At 36.8% G+C, this 19506-nt stretch overlaps 2 protein-coding genes across 4 annotated transcripts in view; both read left to right on the forward strand.

Annotated features, from left to right (window-relative positions):
- Positions 1–4462: 4462 nt before the first annotated feature.
- On the forward strand, positions 4463–15379 carry LOC100251966 (potassium transporter 6). Of its 2 annotated transcripts, XM_010654992.3 has the most exons (9): positions 4463–4917; positions 5058–5178; positions 5268–5757; positions 5845–5898; positions 9586–9846; positions 9940–9992; positions 12490–12613; positions 12706–12960; positions 14221–15379. In XM_010654992.3, exons 2-9 carry the CDS (start codon positions 5137–5139, stop codon positions 15279–15281), a joined length of 2340 nt encoding a protein of 779 aa, XP_010653294.1. In that variant the 5' UTR covers positions 4463–4917; positions 5058–5136; the 3' UTR covers positions 15282–15379. The 2 variants fall into 2 exon arrangements, with proteins under 2 accessions (XP_010653294.1, XP_010653291.1); XM_010654989.3 differs by having other exon boundaries at positions 4474–5178.
- Positions 13044–19506, forward strand: part of LOC100243227 (uncharacterized) — an 86199-nt gene continuing 79736 nt past the window's right edge. Inside the window, exon 1 of one of the 2 annotated variants that reach the window (XM_059740147.1) lies at positions 13044–13548. In XM_059740147.1, the coding sequence (XP_059596130.1) occupies positions 13374–13548 (175 nt within the window). In that variant the 5' untranslated portion in view covers positions 13044–13373. The remainder of the gene's footprint in view (positions 13549–19506) is intronic. The other variant, XM_059740144.1, reaches the window with a different exon arrangement.

Consider the following 19506-nt stretch of genomic DNA (forward strand, 5'->3'; position numbering starts at 1 on the left):
CATATTGAATAATTAATTTTTTTAATAATTATAAAAATAATTTGATGTCTCAGTAATTTAATAATTATAGTTGTTTTTGAACCACGAGCTTGCACTTGACCACACGCTTCTATCGTGTTTTTAGTTTTCTTTTGTTTGTTTTTTTTTTTGAGGGCATCATACATGCAATATGAAAACAAAGCATTTACATAGTGCGAATGCAATGCCACATTTTGTTAGTTGGGTTTGGGTAGTGGCCCTGGTGGGTGGGGAGTTAAATCTAGGATTTGTCTTTATTTAAGGTTTGAAATTCCATGAATCAAGTGTCTTTTACCTACTAACCCTGTTTACTAGTTGACTCCTCAATCCAATTTTTTTTTCATTTCATAATCCAAAATATAGCATAAATTTATTAGTTTTTATTTTTGATTGAAATATTTTCAAAAATATATCAATAAAAATTTTGAAATTAAAAAACTATTTTCCATTCTAGAATATATATATATAAAAGACAAGCTTAAAATTTTATTTATTTTCATTTTTATTTTTTGGTTTTCTTTCCAAACAATAGATATTTATCAAGCTTATGTCAAATCAAAACCCATGGCATGGATATGAAATCACAAAATATCATCAAACACTAGGAACTAGTCATTATTGTTATCATTTTTTCCTCCTTTTTATGGGTTTGGTCGACCATTGATGGACCTCCTCTTTATTTCGACTTATTGCAAGGTCTTTTCAAACAACCATTAAGCATGAACCCTAGGTAGAAAAAAAAACTGTGACGTACAATTGAAATTTCATTTGACTAATCCCCCACAACCCATCATCAAAACATCAATCAACGTTGCCGTAAATGTTCAACTAAATCTTAATTCGATTTTCGTTTTTCTTATATATATATATATATATATATATGATTGTGGAAACTTTCCTCCACGTGTCATTCCCAAATTTAAGACCTTTTCATCGTCCAAGATAAGCAGATAATTTGTCTGGAAGTAATCTATCTGAACCAAGACAAACTTTATCTAACACAAGAGAAAAGTCAGATTTTCTTTCTAGATAGACCAACCAACTTAGTCAAAAATTTTAGGTATCAGACAAATGATTAATCACTTAATGTCTGAATGATAATCTAAATAACATTTATACCCAAAAATCAATGTCAATCACTCCTTACACGTAATTAGCATCATTGACAAATGTAAATGCATAGTTATCAATATGGTATGAGATTCTTGCACAACAAGCAACAAATGGTACCAATTAGCCAACAAATGGTAATAATCAACAACTCTTGTTTGGTATGATTGTTCAATCCACGCTAAGATAATGACATTGACTACCTTATTAAGACATATAATCCCTCACAATGGTAATCATAAGTACAAGAAAGGAATAAATGCACAATTAAAGAAATATGAAAAAGGTACACGCGCACACATAGCTATTAAAAAAAGTTGGATTCATTCTTATTAGATTTTGATTTAAGTTTTGGAGAGGTCTACTGGACCACTTGTTCGGACATTCTTTTGTATAGGGAAGAAGTCCGTTTGACTCTAATGAAGCTAGACGGACTTGTATCCGATTGATACAATACTAATAATGATAAATCCGATCAGTAATGGTTCATATAATAGACCAACCAAATTGTCACCACTACGTCACTTTCTATTACGTAGTGTTTATGGTTCAAACACCATTATTGAAACCCAATAATGACGCGTGGTGCCACGTGTTCATATAGGAAAAAAAAAAAGAATTAAATACAATTTTCTAATGAACTTATATGATAAAAAGTATAAAAATAGGAACATGGGATTATTATATGCATAATATCTTGGCTCATGGAGCAATCTTTAAGCATGCAACTTTGAAATAAGAATTAAATATTGAGTTTTGGATTTATTGAAAAGGGTGAATAGTCAAGAAATATAGCATATAATAATTTGGGCGTGGCTCAATTATATAAGTTGTGATTTGACGCCTAATGTAGCTGCCTGAATAAGCCTACAAGGATGGTAATGGGCCAGTTCAGGACGAATCATCCTCATTTCATCTTGTTGTCGTTTATTTATACCTATTTTTTATCTTCATAAAAATAAATAAATAAACAGAGCAAAATGGGTATAAAAAATTATCATATCCGCTTTACCCCATTTAATTATTTTTTGTTTTTAAATTTTATTAAAAATAAAAATGATTTATAAAAAAATAAATATTCTAAATATTTAGATTTATAAAAGGTAATTTTTATTTATATTAAAAAAAATCAATTAAAATAACTTTTTTATTTAAAATTATACATAATTGAGGCGAGATGAGGTTGATACTCGATCCTGATCCAAATCTATGTTGGGTTTTTAAAAATTTCCTAAACCTCCTTTAAACTTGTTTATTTTTACCTTAAGATATTTCCATTAGGATATTGTCGTCTCTACATCTACATTTAGACTTTTTTTTTTTAATTATTATTTTTAATTTTAAGTTGATCTCATTATTTTATATTTTAATTTACATGCTCATATCCGTTAATTTAAATTTTACCAAGCGGTTTCAAAAGAGTTTTATATGTTTCTTGTCCTTAAACTTTTCAAACGTAGAACAACAATAAAAAAGCATGCACTTAAGATTGGACTAAAATGCATAATTCAATTCATATTTATAAATTAATTGATAATTTATTTAAAATAAAAATTATATTATATTCAAATATTTAATCTTTATTCACATATTTACTACCCATGAAAATTATTTTACAATATTTGAAAGAGAAATATAGATTTAAATAATTATGCTAAATTTTGAAAACAATCAAATTTTCTCTTGATACAAGAGTTATATGGTATGTTTAATTAATCGGATATGTTACCTTAAATATCATATTTATTAAATTTAATATAAAAAATATCATATTTTATTGAAAATCATATCTTAAAATTATATTTTCTATCAAATGGAATATCATATCGTAAAATATACACATCTTATCCTATTTTATCATACCTAAACTTATATTACAATACTTTCGATTTGGATATCCTAATAAAGAAATCAAAACTTTCCAAAATAAGCACATCCCACCTACTTCAAAACTGTGAAGTTGCTCCAAATATGAAGGTATACGACAGTATTGAAGGTGACTCGATTTTCCCTGTTTTGCGTCAAATTCTTGAAAGTGTTCACCGACCCTGAAAATCAACGTGAGCAAAAGGCAAAATGGAAAAGTAAATGGGAACTTCTTTTCCCAGCTGAAAAGATGGGATCAAAGGTGGGGAAATTGGGAAGGAGTTTGCGTTCAAAGTAAACCTTTTTGAAAAGAAAATTTCCGAACGCTCCTATCACCTCCACTTTCATTTTTAATATTTTTTAAAATTTATTTATATTAAAGCGATGACTAAGGTTTTAGCTTTAAGATTAGAATAAAATGAAAATTAGCGTGACTAAAAGATTTCATCGGTGAAAGAAAAAATTACTTTTCCACTTCCACACAGAACAGTCACATGGACATGAAAAGGGATTGACGTGGACGCGAGTGGGATACACGCTACGAGAGTAACTGTGGCATGAGGTATCTGGGGACACTTGTAGGCCTCTTTGTGGAATACCGTTAGACTTTTTTGGGACACTCTCTAGTCCCTCTTCTGGACCCTTCTAGCTTCTCTCTTCTCTGCTTCTTTTTTTGCATGGGAGTTGGCACCAACCCTTTTAATCTTTATTAATTTCATTTAATTTAAATAATTTTTTTTAAATTTCTATTTATGGGCATTTTTTAAATTAATACAATGGTGTATTACTACATTATCACAACATCAATATCTATCCTTTTTTTTTTTTTAAATTTAATTCCTAAAGCCATATTTCTAAGTTCTAACATTATAATAATGAGGAGCTTGATTAACAAATAAAGTATGCCAATGATAAGCTTGATTAACATTTTCAGTAAATTGAGAGAATCAAACTTGTGAACAATGAAAGATATGCAAACAATTATCCAATCATCCCATCAAATCAATCAACGTGATTTCAAATATTTTCTTGTTTGGTGGGGGGGTCATATTGAAAGGTATATGAGCTTGAATTTGAATGATGAAATTGTATTAATTAACTAAATCAACTAAGATCACCCATGATGGGTTTTGATGGGAACCCACAATCATTGAGCCAGTCCCTTTCAGAAGGGCTCCAAAAAATGAGCTCCAAAAATGAACCAATCACAGTCTAGTAACATCTACATTCTACTACTTACAAGCCCACATCCTACTCTTCTTATCTCTCTCCATTTTTATTTTCTTTTAGAATTTTTGCAAAATTGTAAGATGTTTGTTGATCATATTTTGTTGTAATGTCACTTGAATGACTACCTTACAAAAATGGACTAGTCACAACACTTATCCCTTGATCATAAATTTTTCTATCCACAAACAAAAGGAATAGGGAAAGCATATGATTTGTTGATTTCATTGGATTGGTATGCAGTAGAATATAGAAAAACATAGTCACTTTTATGATATATATATCTATATTAGGTAGGAAAAATAGGTTAAAAACAACTAGAAATAAGCAAGCTAGGGGATGATTGCCATATGTGCTGCATTCTTGACTTGGTAATGTGCTGGGGATCAAACACACTGAAATCAGAGAGTTTCTGAGGGGGCATATGAGCTGCTGAATTCCGACTTTGTGAGCCCAGAGGCAGCAGAGGGGGAAGAAAGGCAAGCGTGGGAGAAGTAGATGCAGATCCCTTGAGTAAACTACATTTGTTTGTTAATACAAAATACGGAAGAAAACGCAAAGCCCAACTTCTCCACCACCACCACCACCAGCTCACAAACTACAAAACCGATGCACGCTAAATAATATTATTATATTGTGATCCGATTCCCAGTCCCAACCACTCCCTCCACGAAAACGATATATTTCTTGTACTGGGTAGTGGCCTTTTCTTCGTGTTTCTTTCCTTCTTCTTTGCTATATATAGTTATTGAGGTTGAGGGTTGTTGAACTGTTGTGTTATATGGCATACTTGTTTAATAAACCATATAACAATCAATTTCTGGTTTGTTTATTAGTGTAAGGGGGGAAATGGGTCATCGTTGAATCTCTCCAATTCGCGGTGGAAATGGTGTTGGGAGGGGTTTGAGGCGGCCCATGATGGATCCGGAGGGTGGGGTTCATGCGAATCATGCTAAGGTGAGATGGGTGTTGAGGACTTTGCGTTTTTTTTTTGGGTGTTTGAGAAGGACGCCGCGTGATCTTTGCTAACCGTGTTGTTGTTGCAGAAGGAATCGTGGAGGGCTGTTTTGACCTTAGCGTACCAGAGTCTAGGCGTTGTGTATGGGGATTTGAGCACTTCTCCTTTGTATGTCTACAAGAGCACCTTCGCTGAAGACATTCAACACTCGGAGACGAACGAAGAGATTTATGGGGTTTTGTCTTTCGTTTTCTGGACTCTGACTTTGGTTCCTCTGCTCAAATACGTATTCATTGTTCTCAAAGCCGACGATAATGGTGAAGGAGGGACCTTTGCGCTTTACTCGTTGCTCTGTCGACACGCCCGAGTCAACTCATTGCCCAATTGTCAGTCTGCTGATGAGGAGCTCTCAGAATACAAGAAGGATGGTGCTGGGTCAACCGAAACTCCAAATTTCGGGTCAAGATTGAAGTCTGCACTAGAGAAGCATAGGGTGTTGCAGAGATTTTTGCTGGTTCTGGCCTTGATTGGGACTTGCATGGTGATTGGTGATGGAGTCCTCACGCCTGCCATTTCTGGTATTTTCACTTCTTTTTTGTTTTTTTGGCTGACTTGTGAAATTAGGTGTTTTCAACTCACGGGATCTTTGGGGGTCCATTGTGCAGTTTTTTCTGCGGTGTCGGGCCTCGAGCTTTCGATGGAGAAAGAGCATCACAAATGTAAGATTTGTTTTACTTTTATCATTCTGCAACTTGATCTTCGGATATTTCTAGAATGATTTCTCATAAGTTGACACCATCAAGATAGTTGCGCAGATTATGCTCAAACAGTTCCAGTTCTTGGTTTGGTGTGTCCGTATATTTTTGTGAATTTTTCTCAGTAATTTCTAAATTTAGGTGAACATATCTCCTGACCTGAATTCATTTGAGACCTGAATTTGTAGATTTTGGTACACTGTCAAGCTGGGTTTTGTTTACTGGGTCCAAGATTTTCAACATAGGCCTGATTTCCCAAAATTTTTACGCCTAGAATGTTGTTGCCATCCCCAAACTGCAGAAAATATTAGTTTTCTTCCCAAACAAAATCTTGAACCACATCGATGCTGTCAGAATCTACCTTCAAGTTGATTTAGAAACCCATAGTATTCAAAGTTACTGCAAGGGCGTGTTTTCAGCTCATCTGGCAGTTTGCTGCAAGGGATTTTAAATTCATATTATACTACTGACAGCCTCCAGAAAACCTCTAGAAATTCATACAAATGAATAGTACTATTTGCCTGTTTGGGAAGGAGGAACACTTAGATTCTTTAGTTATGCATCATGGCAGGTTTAGCTGTAAGTAAATGCAAAACTTCTTGTTCATAGAATTGCAAATTTGCTCAAGTACAAATCAAGAGTGATGTCTTATCAAAAGGAGAGAATAAGATTCAAGCTTGATGCAGGCTGATGCATAATCAACCTTTCTTTAGATTTGATGCAGTGAATCTTTTTTTCGACCTATTAGATCCTCTGGTTTATTGGGTTGACTTAAGGTTCCCTACCAATGTTCTGGAAAACTTATGATGCTTACCTCTGTCCTTCTCTCCCTTAGATGACAAATGAAATTCCCAAACTGTTGTAGTTTAAATAAAGAGGATTCATGCATCGGAGGCAACAGAATCAATAGGGATTTGAATCAGCAAGAACTTTTATGGTGGATGTTGATGCCTTAGAGTACTGTTCTTCAACTGAACCTTGTTTGAGAATGCTCTCCCCTTTGCTTGTATTCTTACACATATTGTGCTTGCTGCAATGTGAAGTTGTTGTGTGGAAATGTTATACGGAACTGAAATCAATTGAAATAAGCAGAGGAAACAAATGACCGTAGAATTCAAGCAATATATGTAGTTTTTCAGGTTAGTAATTATTGAGAGGAAGACACCATAGTAGCTCCAACTCTACTGAATCCCACTACTGAATTTTCTCCATGATGATAGCCACTGAATAATCACTTCTCCATGATGATAGAAGCTCAATAATCACCATGGTTGCAGTAGCTGAATTATCATCGTGACTGTAGCTGTGTGCATCCTGTGTTTATGCCATCAATTATGGCCTGTAATTTTTTTCTCTCATTCTTCCAATGTATATTGTATAGATGAAGATGATGCAACTGTAAATATGATGAGATTCCTTCACACTCAATTTACAGTCTTTATGGTATCAGAGCACACATTGCTCTAGCGAGTTCATATCTTCCTCCATGCTAATCTAGTGTGTCAAACAACCCATCATCATTTATCATAATGGCTGATAAAACATTATGAGCAAGTTCCCAAAGCCAGGTTGTTGTAAACACAGGATGCACACAGCTATAGTCACAGAGATAATTCAGCTGCTGCAATTATGGTGATTATTCAGGTACTATCATCTTGGACAAGTGATTATTCAGCTCCTATCATCATGGAGAAAATTCAGTGATGAGATTTGGTTAAATCAGAGCAACTGATGATGTCATCCTTTCAATTATGTCCATAGGCAAATGTGACCAGATATGGCTTAGATTATGCAGTACAGAGCATATGGAATGTCTCTGTAACTGAACTCTTATGAATAATACAAGGTCCATTTAATTTGGAACATGGGAAGAAGTTGTAGGATTGAATAAGGAGTAGATCATAGGGGAAGCATTCAAATCTGGGATTTATATTTTCCTGAATTGTGATGAACTAGACAACTAAGTGACATCCAAAAACTGTCATAAATCACATGAGACAGAGCCCAACTTCAGTGAAGAGTGCCTTGTCTGAGCCATTATAGAAGCCACTGCCCCACGTTCACTGTAGCATGTGATATTTACTTATGCATGTTTGGCAAAATTGGCTGATAAGTCCCTGACAAGAAGTGTGAACTTGACCATGTTACTTATAATAAATTTAAGAAGCCATCCCAACGTCCAGAAAGGAAATTTGTAGATTCAGTGAAGTTTAAATTGGTAAATTTGTACCAATTATTAAGTAAAACAACACTAAGGAGTTTGCAAAGATGATGGGAGTCCATGCATTGGTGATTTGTTAATCTTCTATGCTTACAAGCTGTAAAATAGTAAAAGTAACATAGATCCTGCATCCTTCCCAGTTAAAAATGTTGTCAATCTTTTGATAGTTAATTTAGTTTAATGATAATTTCAGGCCCTCTGATGAAACAGTGACCATGAAATTAAATGTTCAAAAAACTTGGGAAGGGCTTAGCTGGTATTTGAACAAATGGTCACCATGTAAAGAGTGCTGTGCTAGTGTGAACTTCCACCTGTACATATTCATCCTCTTTTACATCTTTGGTCCTCTCCCCTATTACGTTTCTTCGTAGCCTGGTTCAAATGGTAATTACCTCTCTTTAGAGTGTCAACACTAGCTTCAATCTGCAATCACTCAGCTACCCCTCAAAGAGTGTTTTTGCAACTGTTCCTAGGTGGGTAAGACTTTGTTTACCTCAGTCATAACTGCATTTTTATACCATTTAGCCATTGCCTTCTTGCATTGGTCTGATCTGATCATCATAACACCTGCAACATTTGTATAACTAAAATGTTTTCAAGGATTCCATCACCTGGACTCATTGTAGGCGTCTTCGATCCGCTTTCTCCCATCTCTTGTTGATTAAGTACCATCTAGCAAGGGCAGTCATCGCAATACTCTCCACTTGTCTGACATTCCAGAGTGATAACGAATAAAATTTAACGTACATAGAGGATCCGAAGATAGAGATGGACGGTAACCACTAGAATCTAGTCAGTGTGGAATGGAAAATAGGTGCCCAAGGGAACCTCAAACTCTAGAAATTAGTTCTTGCAAGCCAATATTTTTTAAAAGGAGTCTTTTGTTTATTTTGTTGAAGAGCCTTACTTGTTACCCAATGAAGACCAGTGAAGGCCTGAATATAATCATGGTTCGCAGCAATCTCAAGAAACTATTTGGACATGCAGATTCTTTTAGTTCTTTTGCCTAATCCTGAACTGACATGCTGTCCTATTGAAATTTTATAGAATTTCAGCTTGTTGAAATATCACCTGACCTTTCTTTAGTTTGTAGTGGCAACCCAACGCCTGTGACAAATGCTGAAGTTTGGTCTAATATCTTACTGTCATCAGCAGGGAAAAAGAAATCCTTGTGATGAATTGTGAGGTTGGGTCCTAATATCATGGCAACCGTGGTGTATTTGATCATATGCTTAAGTTGCTATAATATTCAAGAAAAAAAATTTAAATCTTCTTTTACATATTAGTGAATATTAATGTCAATAATATAGGAATTTTGATAATAGAAATACTTGTGATTGATGATTTATAGAGGATTAACAGCAAGTTCAATTTTTTACACTATCATATGCCTGTAGTTTAATACTCCTAACATCTTGATAATTTTGCAGATGTAGAAGTTCCAGCTGCATGCATCATACTGATAGGCTTGTTTGCTCTCCAACATTATGGTACCCACAGGGTTGGATTCTTATTTGCACCTGTGGTAGTCACATGGCTTTTTTGTATCAGTGCGATTGGTTTATATAATATTTTTCACTGGAACCCTCATGTGTATCGAGCACTGTCTCCATACTACATGTACACATTTTTGAAGAAAACTCAAAGAGGAGGTTGGATGTCCTTGGGGGGAATCCTGTTGTGTATAACTGGTAAATGTGCATGCATATGATTAATTGTGAATTTTATGGCATTTACAATCAAACTGGTTTTCTTTTTCCTAATACCCACTTCCATTGCTCCAGGTTCAGAAGCTATGTTTGCTGATCTTGGGCACTTTTCACAGTTATCAATCAAGGTATGTATTTTTAGTGAGTACATTAACTGACGATTTTTTGATAATTCTCCCTGAGACATGTTTGGCTAATTCTCCATGGGGAAAAACCATCTGACTAAAAACTAGCTAGTTTTATTTTCTAAACTTTTAAGGTTGTTTAAAATTTTCCCAGAAGCCCCTTTTGTGAGCCTTGTTTGTACCTATCTTCAGCTTCTTCTTTTTTCCCACAATCGGAGGGCAAGTTGCTCACCTGGCATCTCAACTTCCCTATTAGCATCTGTAATGCACTTTCATGAAGTTCGTTGTTGCAGTATTTTTCAGATCAGTCGTAATTAGCACCTGCCACTTACATGTTGATTATTATCTGATTAAAATGATATTTGATACTTCCCTTTATTGCAGCGGGCCAATTTTTAATTGAAAAGAAGTTGTGAACTCATCACCTGAGTTTACATCCTGTTGCAGGTGTAAATGTCTGCCTTAAATCTTTCTTCCATAGAAATGGGCAGCTAGTAATATTTTTGCTGCAAAGCAGCAACTTCAAAACTTCAGGGGAATTTGTTAGCTTATTTTGGCACTTGCCCTGTGTATTTTGATATACAAAACCATCTTTTGGAGTCAAAGCACCGGAAGTGTTAACACAACCACACACACACAAATAGAATTAAAAGAAAAAAGAAAAAGAGATTTTAACATGGTTTGGTGATCAATGTGATCCCTATGTTCACAAAGCGCACCAACACTTAAGAATCTACTAATAAAACAAAGATAGAAGGGTTACAATGGTGAAGGCTCTTCTTCTCCTCACAATTTCTACTACATACAATTTTTATCTCTCTAACGAAACCTTAAATCATAAGAGGGTTGAATATAGTAGAGCAAAACTTGTCATTCAATAATAATAAATAAATAAATAAATTATCCATGGGTGTTGCCCCCTTCAAACCCCGCAAACTCAGCGGGGAACTCGACCCTCGACATCCTCTGCATAGCATAATAATACTGATTCAAGCTTTACAATCCAATAGGAGGCACACAAGTCAATACCTATTATGAAGTTTATCTTGGTTCTCTCATTTTTTCATGTTTCTTGTATTAACTCGCTTGGTTTTTATTATTATTATGGTTTAGTACTGGGGAGTGAAGATTTCAAGATTGTTCTAAAATTCTAAACATCGCTACGGGTGTCAACAGGGCTTGTCTCATATAAGTGTTTAGACTCCTTGACCTTGGCAGTTGTTAGGATCAAATATTAGTCCTAATAGGTCATTATAGCAAGGGTTGTCAACAGGAACCTTTGTCTTTGGTTTCCACAACATTAGTAGTTGTTGGAATCGAATATTGGACCCAACATGCAAATAGGGTGGGTGGCTATATCTGTAAGTATATTCTGACCCAGTAAGGGCCTGCCATTAGGAAGACACCATGTATTGATTGTGAATATTTAACAAAACTATAGATGAAGTGGCTTTCACTTGTTTCTCCCTTTTTTAATGAATTTTTCGTATTCTTTTGTTTCAAAGGTTGAAGTTTTAGTTATATTTTGCCCCTTCAAATCCACATGTTGAAGTGCTAATTGAGTAATTGTTACATTGCTTGTTAAACTTGAGTTAATATCACCTGGATAAAGGTTGGTGGGTTTTGTGAGATGAGGGTGGTCAATTTCAGGAACACATGCTCCATGACCCTTGTACACAATCCCCAATCCTCCCAACCAGGACCTTAGTGGGTTGTGCTCCAAGATTTACCAGGATAAACTATATTGAACTTCCAAACTCTTAAATTCGAATATTAACATTCTACTCCGTGTAGTTGGAGCAAGGAATGGTGCCTCCTTTGCTGGATGCAGAATTTGAATATGCCCCAGGAAATTCCTACCATACAAAATGCTTGACATCTCACTCCAAATTTACTGATCAGAAACATAAATAAGTCAGAAGTTTAACATAATTCAAAGTGCTTACTGATGCTGTCCAGTCTACTGACACACCCTTCTTACACTGTTTGTGAATATTGAGTTGCTGACTGTTTAGGTGATAATCAGAGAGTCTGTATAGGTTCTATTTTCCAATGCCAATAAGAATAACATTCTTCTTTAGTATCAAGAATTTATTGCTAAAAAATTATTGGGTTGATCATGTTTTTTTTTCCTCCCCTTTTCCCTTTTGTCTTTCATTACTTGTACCTTGTTCTTTTGTGGCAACTTCAACAATTAGAAAGATTCCATTTGTTTACTTAAGAAAGTTACAAGTTTCTACCTCAAGAAGGACTACCTCCTCTGTGGCTCAGATGGCAAGGAGTTGGGGTGTGAAAACCACTTCTATTTTGGTGTCAGAGATTTACCAAAGATAAAACAATAATTCTTACTATGACAAGTTAATTGGACAAGCTTGTTTGTATTCAATAATTCTAACTAGAGCACAAGCTAATGTCAGCATATTTAGTTTTGTTTGTTTGTCTTTTTCCTTCGTCTGTAATTAACTGCTAATTGTTGACAAATGTGTTAATGTTTCTGCAGATTGCTTTCACCTCTGTCGTATATCCATCCTTGATTCTTGCATATATGGGACAGGCTGCTTATCTATCGCAACATCATCTCATTGAAAGTGATTACCGGATTGGATTTTATGTTTCTGTACCAGGTAGATACCATAGATTTCTTTTCTTGATAATGTGTAACTTGATTTTTAGGTGAGCTTCAGCTTATAAATAATTATCCATATTCATGTGGCAGAGAAACTAAGATGGCCAGTTCTGGTAATAGCCATACTTGCTGCGGTAGTGGGAAGCCAAGCTATTATCACTGGAACTTTCTCAATCATCAAACAATGCTCTGCTCTAGGTTGCTTTCCTAGAGTCAAAATAGTTCACACTTCATCCAAAATACATGGCCAGATTTACATCCCAGAGATCAACTGGATCTTAATGCTGTTATGCTTGGCTGTTACTATTGGTTTCAGAGACACAAACCGCTTGGGTAATGCATCTGGTATGGCAAGGACATAACAAGTAATCTCAACCCCATTTACATTTTATTTTCACTATTCCCACTGTTCCTAAGTGGTTATTTTTAGAACTATTCCTCATATAGCTTTATTATTATTGCAGTGGGCAAGCTACTAGTACATAGGTTTTAGTTCAAAATGAATTGATGCTTGGTATAGTCTTGTGTCTTAATCCCAGATTCGAGCATATCCTTTTTTTAAGGGCCATGGTTGGATGCATGACATATATAACATGTAAAATGGTTCAGGAGGTGCTCCATTAGGAGATAGCCAATGCTGAAAATCATTGATCATCTAAGTTTCTGTCTTGATATATCATTTTTTTTTCTTATTGAAAGGAAAAATACAGTATTGGTGGCTTGTTATATGAACTAGCGAAGGGCTGAGAGATTTAACCATGTTGAGGGTTATAGGATACAAGATCAGTTCAAGGGTCATCACCCTCCTGTACACATTCCTTTTAGAATGTCTAATCTATACTCTGTCTCTGTGCATACCCATGCATAAGTATCATCCATCCACATTACAGTTAGTTTGGGTCAGTTGTATAGTAGGAAAGCCTGCAATTCATGGCTGGTCTTTGAAACTCTCATATTATATTATGCATATATTGTACTGAACCTATGTGTGCAGAAGATGCTTTGGATATAAGAGGTCTCAAATGGGAAGATAGTTTATGGCAAGTGTCTTTCTTGATCATATTTGAAGTGCATAGAATGTGTGTGTGTGTGTGAGAGAGAGAGAGAGAGAGGAGGGGGACAGAGAGAGGAAGACATACATACAAAGTGAGCAAAATAACCAAGACTTGTTCTGATCGCTTAGAACTGAGTTGCACCTTATTGCACAATAAGCACGTTTATCCAATCCTCTGTTTGTGCCTATAAAGAATTATAATTCATCACTAACAACTCTGATTGCCTATAAAGAACTGAGCTGTATGAAATTATTAAACATACAGCCACACCCAAGTGGAGGGAGGAAGGGGAGGATGCAAACACACACCCACACACACAGACTTATTCAGATGGCTTCCAACTGGGTTGCACCTTCACATACATCCATATATCTTTTAATTGCCTATAAAGAATATAATTGACCACTGACAACTGCCTATTTGTGAAAATTAGACCCCATGGTGAATTAGAGTACATTACTAATTATTAGAAATAAGGCAACTCAAGTATTCTAATTATCAGCCTTGCAAAATTTTTCTAACCTTTTGCCTGTTCTTCATTTTGGAACAGGTTTGGCGGTTATAACCGTGATGCTAGTCACCACCTGCCTAATGTCTCTAGTTATTGTACTGTGTTGGCACCAGAGTGTCTTCTTTGCAATTGGCTTCATATTCTTCTTTGGCACGATTGAAGCTCTCTACTTTTCAGCTTCTCTCATCAAGTTCCTTGAAGGTGCATGGGTTCCTATTGCACTTGCTTTCATCTTTCTGATAGTCATGTATGTCTGGCACTATGGCACGCTAAAGAAATACGAGTTTGATGTCCAAAACAAGATCTCCATCAACTGGCTACTCAGCTTGGGTCCCAGCCTGGGCATTGTACGGGTTCGTGGGATTGGCATCATACACACTGAGCTTGTGTCTGGAATCCCTGCAATTTTCTCGCACTTTGTCACCAACCTTCCAGCTTTCCACCAGGTCCTAGTCTTTCTCTGCATTAAATCTGTCCCAGTTCCACATGTTAGACCTGAGGAACGGTTCCTTGTGGGTCATATTGGTCCGAGAGAGTTCAGACTCTATAGGTGTATTGTGCGATATGGTTATCGTGATGTTCACAAAGATGACTTGGATTTTGAGAAGGATCTGGTATGTAGCGTAGCAGAGTCTATCAGGTCGGGGAAAGTGGAAATCAATGGTGTGGATGACAATTCAGAGAAGGATGAAGAGAAAATGACAGTAGTTGGGTCATCTTCTACACATCCAGAAGGGATTAAAATGTGTGATGATGATGCCGACAATGCACAGGTGGCTGGAACATCAGAGCTCAAAGAGATCCAGTCTCCAACAGTGGTCCGACCAAGGAAGAGGGTTAGGTTTATAGTACCCGAGAGTCCAAAGATTGACAGGGGTGCAAGGGAGGAGCTGCAGGAACTGATGGAGGCTAGGGAGGCTGGGATCGCTTACATTCTGGGTCACTCATATGTGAAAGCAAAGCCAGGGTCTAGCATGGTGAAGAAGCTTGTGATTAATTACGGGTATGATTTTCTGAGGAGGAACTCTCGGGGGCCCTCCTATGCACTATGTGTACCCCATGCTTCTACACTGGAGGTGGGGATGAACTACCTTGTCTGATTTTATGACAATGTCCTCTGTACATGTGATTGTAATTTTATGCAATAGATGAAAAAGCCACCGTTTGATGGTGGTCGAGAGAGCTGTTCAAGGAATAAGTAATTAGAATAATATTAATAAATTAATTAATTATAAAAATAAGGAGAGATGGGCTGGGCCAAAAGTAAGGAAAGGGCCCAGCCCAAAGGAAAAGAAGGAAATGGGTCAAAAAATAAGGCCCATTCCCATCTAATTGTGAAAATAATACTTTTAAAACTAAAAAAAATAATAATTAATTAATATCAATATTATCAAACAATATTAAATAAATAAGAAATCTTTATCTGGGCTTGGCATGTTTTTGGTCCTTTCCAATTGCTGAAAAGTGAAGAACAGGACATGGAGGCAGGAGAATTACCGCCAACTCTTTTCATGGTTATATTATAAGTATAGGAAAAAAAACCCATTACATGATTGATGTTCCCAAACATGGAAGGCATTGCAGCATCCTATACTCAGCAACCCATGCATAATGGTGAATTTGGAGTGATTATGATGAGGTGGGCGGATCTAATTTCATCTCTGGTTGGGAGGAAGCCATGGGGATGGTGGGAATGATTGAAGGCCAAATGCTGTTGAAATGGAGTACAAGTTCTGAGAAAGACACCCATTTGTTGAAGCTTTTCTTTTGGTTGATCATACACAGTCATCTTTCAAAGTCTTGGTGAAAGTGAGGATCCCCTACTCCCTTTTCTCTCTCCCTCTTCCTCTCTCTCTCTCTCTCTTCATATTAACATCAACTGGGGCCTCTTTGTAAACTCTCCAATGAAATTTACCCTTAAAGTCTCAACCACTAATCTAGATCCACAGAAACCCAGATTTGATTACAATGAATTATTATTATTATATAATATCTATGTACTATCCTTTGGCAGTTCAATAACAAGAACAGTATTAGCAGCGACAAATTCTGTAATATTAATATCTAAGTACTGCCCTTTGGCTTGTCAATAACAAGAACAGTATTTGCAGGAACAATAACAGTTCACTATATTTCTTGGGATTTTCCCGGAATTCAAATCTCATTTATATCATATGAAGAGACTTAGAAGAAAGGGCCAGTGGTGACTGGTGAGAGAGCCCCATGTAGTAATCAAATTTGAAAAGCCAAAGAAAGAAAACTCAGGCTTGGTGGTAGTCAAATTTAATTTGAATGGGATATATTAGATTGAGTATATTTTCCAATCTTCTTCTAATAAAGGAAAAAAACTCAAACGTTAGGTGTGAACACCATACTTTTAAAATATAAATATTTGAGAAAAAAATGAATATTTTATCCAAACGTGCCAAAACAGAACCTCTGTATTCCGGGGTTGGGCTGCTTATTGCCTAATTGACTTTTCATGAAAGCAGAAGTTCACAGGAGGAGATTTGATTAGGCATGTGAGGCTTTCTCTCTCTCTCTCTATTCTGCATTCTGCAGTGGCCCCATCTTCAAGGATGGATAAGTCAAAAAAAGTTTTAAAAAGGTTGGTTCAACATTCAACCCATTTGTGGCACTTCCAATGGGAACCACAGGTTTGCCAGCATAGCAGATGAGAATAAATGACATGGTGATAAGGTCAAACTTGGTTTACTCAATTAATGAGAATTTGTACAATCCAAGATAAACACTACATGCTTTCACAGCCAAATATTCAAATATTATACTCCACATATGTCCAGATATGAGTTGGTTACAGGGGGGGGTCCCCCTTCATGCCCACTTCTCCCACCCCATTTGTTTTTGGAATTAATGCACTCCTTTGAATACCTAAATCCCTTATCCCAATTTCCTACTTCCCCTTTCACATCTCTGGATGCCACCACCCGGCACCTTTATACAAAAGGCCTCACCCCTTGCTTCCTTGCTTTATCTCCCACTTTTCTCCACCCCCTCCTCCTCCCCCCTAGCCCCAATTATCTTAGGCATCTCCTTGCTTTGTTCTTCTGCTTAATCATAATTATTAGTATAATCAAGATTTATCTTATCCAGAAGGGTAAGATCTCCCTTTTGTCTAAATCTTTCCCAACTTACTAAAAAAGGGATAATGATAATGAATGTTGTTGGTTGGGTATGTTCCTTGTGGCTCTAATGACAGCACCGCTATTACTAGTTAGAAGTTCAAGCCTCCTTATTAGCTATCACTATCCATTCCAATTTCTTTCAATGGCAGAGGCTTTAAGTTTAATTAAGGTTGGGGAATGCATTTCAAGTCTTTTGTGACATGATCGTATGAAGTAAGGCTAATCATGTAATTAAGAGATGATTTTAGTGCATTTGGTCATTGTCTTTTTAAGTCTTAAATCATTGTGTTGTTTGGTATAGCATCCTTTCTCATGTCCTTTTACTAGAATTATTCTTTAGGATTTGAGAGGGACTAGTCTATCTATACATTAAATAATTACTTTAAAAAAAAAAAAAAAAACCTAATAGGATGATGATGAGGAGAAGAAGAAGATGAAATGGTACAAATTCCATATAAAAGTTGGAATGGGTTTGGTAATGGAGGGGAGGGGGCGGGAGAGGAGAGGAGAAATGGAGACAGAGCAATCAATCAGATTGACAAGCCACCCTCTGCCACTACCCCATTTGCCTTTCTTTGAAAAGGGTAGGTTAGGATTCCGATTTATCCATCCTTCATATTTACCCAAAACTAGGTCAACCCGACAAAGATACAAGCCTTCTCCATTTCCTACATTAACCTTCCCATATGTTTTTCATATTATATCTTCCTTTCACTATCACCTCGGTTTTCTTCCTTAGTTTTTAATTTTAAAAGTATTTTATCGAATAAAGTTTGTTTTAAATCTCAATTATAAAAAAATAAAAAACAACAGGGAAAAAAAAAAAAGAATTGATGCCGTCAAATAAGTGCCGAAGAAGGAGAGGAAGAGAAGTTGTGGTAGTTGCTAAGTTCGCTTATGATGACAGCGGCAAAGGGTGGCGGAATATAAGTGAGTGGAAACCGTTGATTAAAAACGTGGCAGAAGATGAGCGGAAGAGGAGAGAGGTTGGTAATGAGAAGAGAGAGAGGGGATTGGAGGGAGGGGAGAGGGTGTCAGATACGTCTGGAACATTCCGGGGAAAGCGGGGCCCACTGAAAAATGGTTGTGGGTAGGGACGACCCCCAACACCCCCCACCGCGCTTTCATCACTCCACACGCCATCCATCCTAGGGAAGCTGCCGCGAAACGCGGCGACCAGATAAGCCCCGGCCCTACCCACCCAGTCCCGTCTTCACAAATCTTAAGAATGCGTGTCCATCACTCTCACGTGCTCTCCACGTGTCTCAATCACAGCTCCCCTCGGTTTCGAACGTCGGTTGACGTGGGTGGCTCTTGTGTGTGGGAAGGAGAGTGGTCCACGTGAGAAGAGGGTCACCGTACGGAGAGTGGGTGGACGAGGAAAATGGTTGAGAGGGAGAGAGGGGAAAGGTGGAGATCCTTGTCGTGCCGATTTTATCCACTTTGAACCACGTTATTCTCAATCCCCCATCCTTTTTCCATTTATTACCTCCATGCCACTCTTCCCCTTCCCCCACCAATTTTTTATTTATTTAATTTATTTAAAGGAAATTTCTCATTTTAATATAAATAAAGCATGAAACACTTCGTTATATTAAAAAAAAAAAATTTTAAAATTAATCTTAATTATATTGAAGTGATTACGGCTGCAGCCGACAGTCCTTAAAACTTAAAAGACGAAGTAAACAGCAGATGTATTAATGAGGAGATGCCCACCAAGTGGGGGTGGCGCCGGTACAGACTACAGCCATATATCCTCTCACAGTCATTATTTATGGAAAGGAGGCGAATTATGGAGGCGGCTGTGAGGAGAAACGGCACTTGATATGGGAGTGAGTGGCAGTGATGTAAAAAAGTAGAAAAGAGAGGGGTGGGCAGGGAAAAGCAGAGGCAATGCTTATCCAAATGCCAGCTAGGAAGTGGAGGGGTGGGAGCGGCGTGCTGTCTGGGTCACGCTGGCCGAGTCAGTCTCCTCTGGCTGGGCAAACGCCCTTCGCGTTTTTGGCTTTTCAATTTTAATGTTTTTATATTGTAAAGTAATTTCCCATTTGAAAAGTCGGTCATCCCTCTCACCCTCTATTATTTATTTATTTATTTATTTTCTATGGAACCCCCAGCTGTCATTTATCACCACACCACACATGACACCCCCCTCTATCCCATCGCCCTTCCTTCCCAT

The sequence above is a fragment of the Vitis vinifera genome, chromosome 1 (assembly GCF_030704535.1).
Source record: "Vitis vinifera cultivar Pinot Noir 40024 chromosome 1, ASM3070453v1".
Taxonomy (NCBI): domain Eukaryota; kingdom Viridiplantae; phylum Streptophyta; class Magnoliopsida; order Vitales; family Vitaceae; genus Vitis; species Vitis vinifera.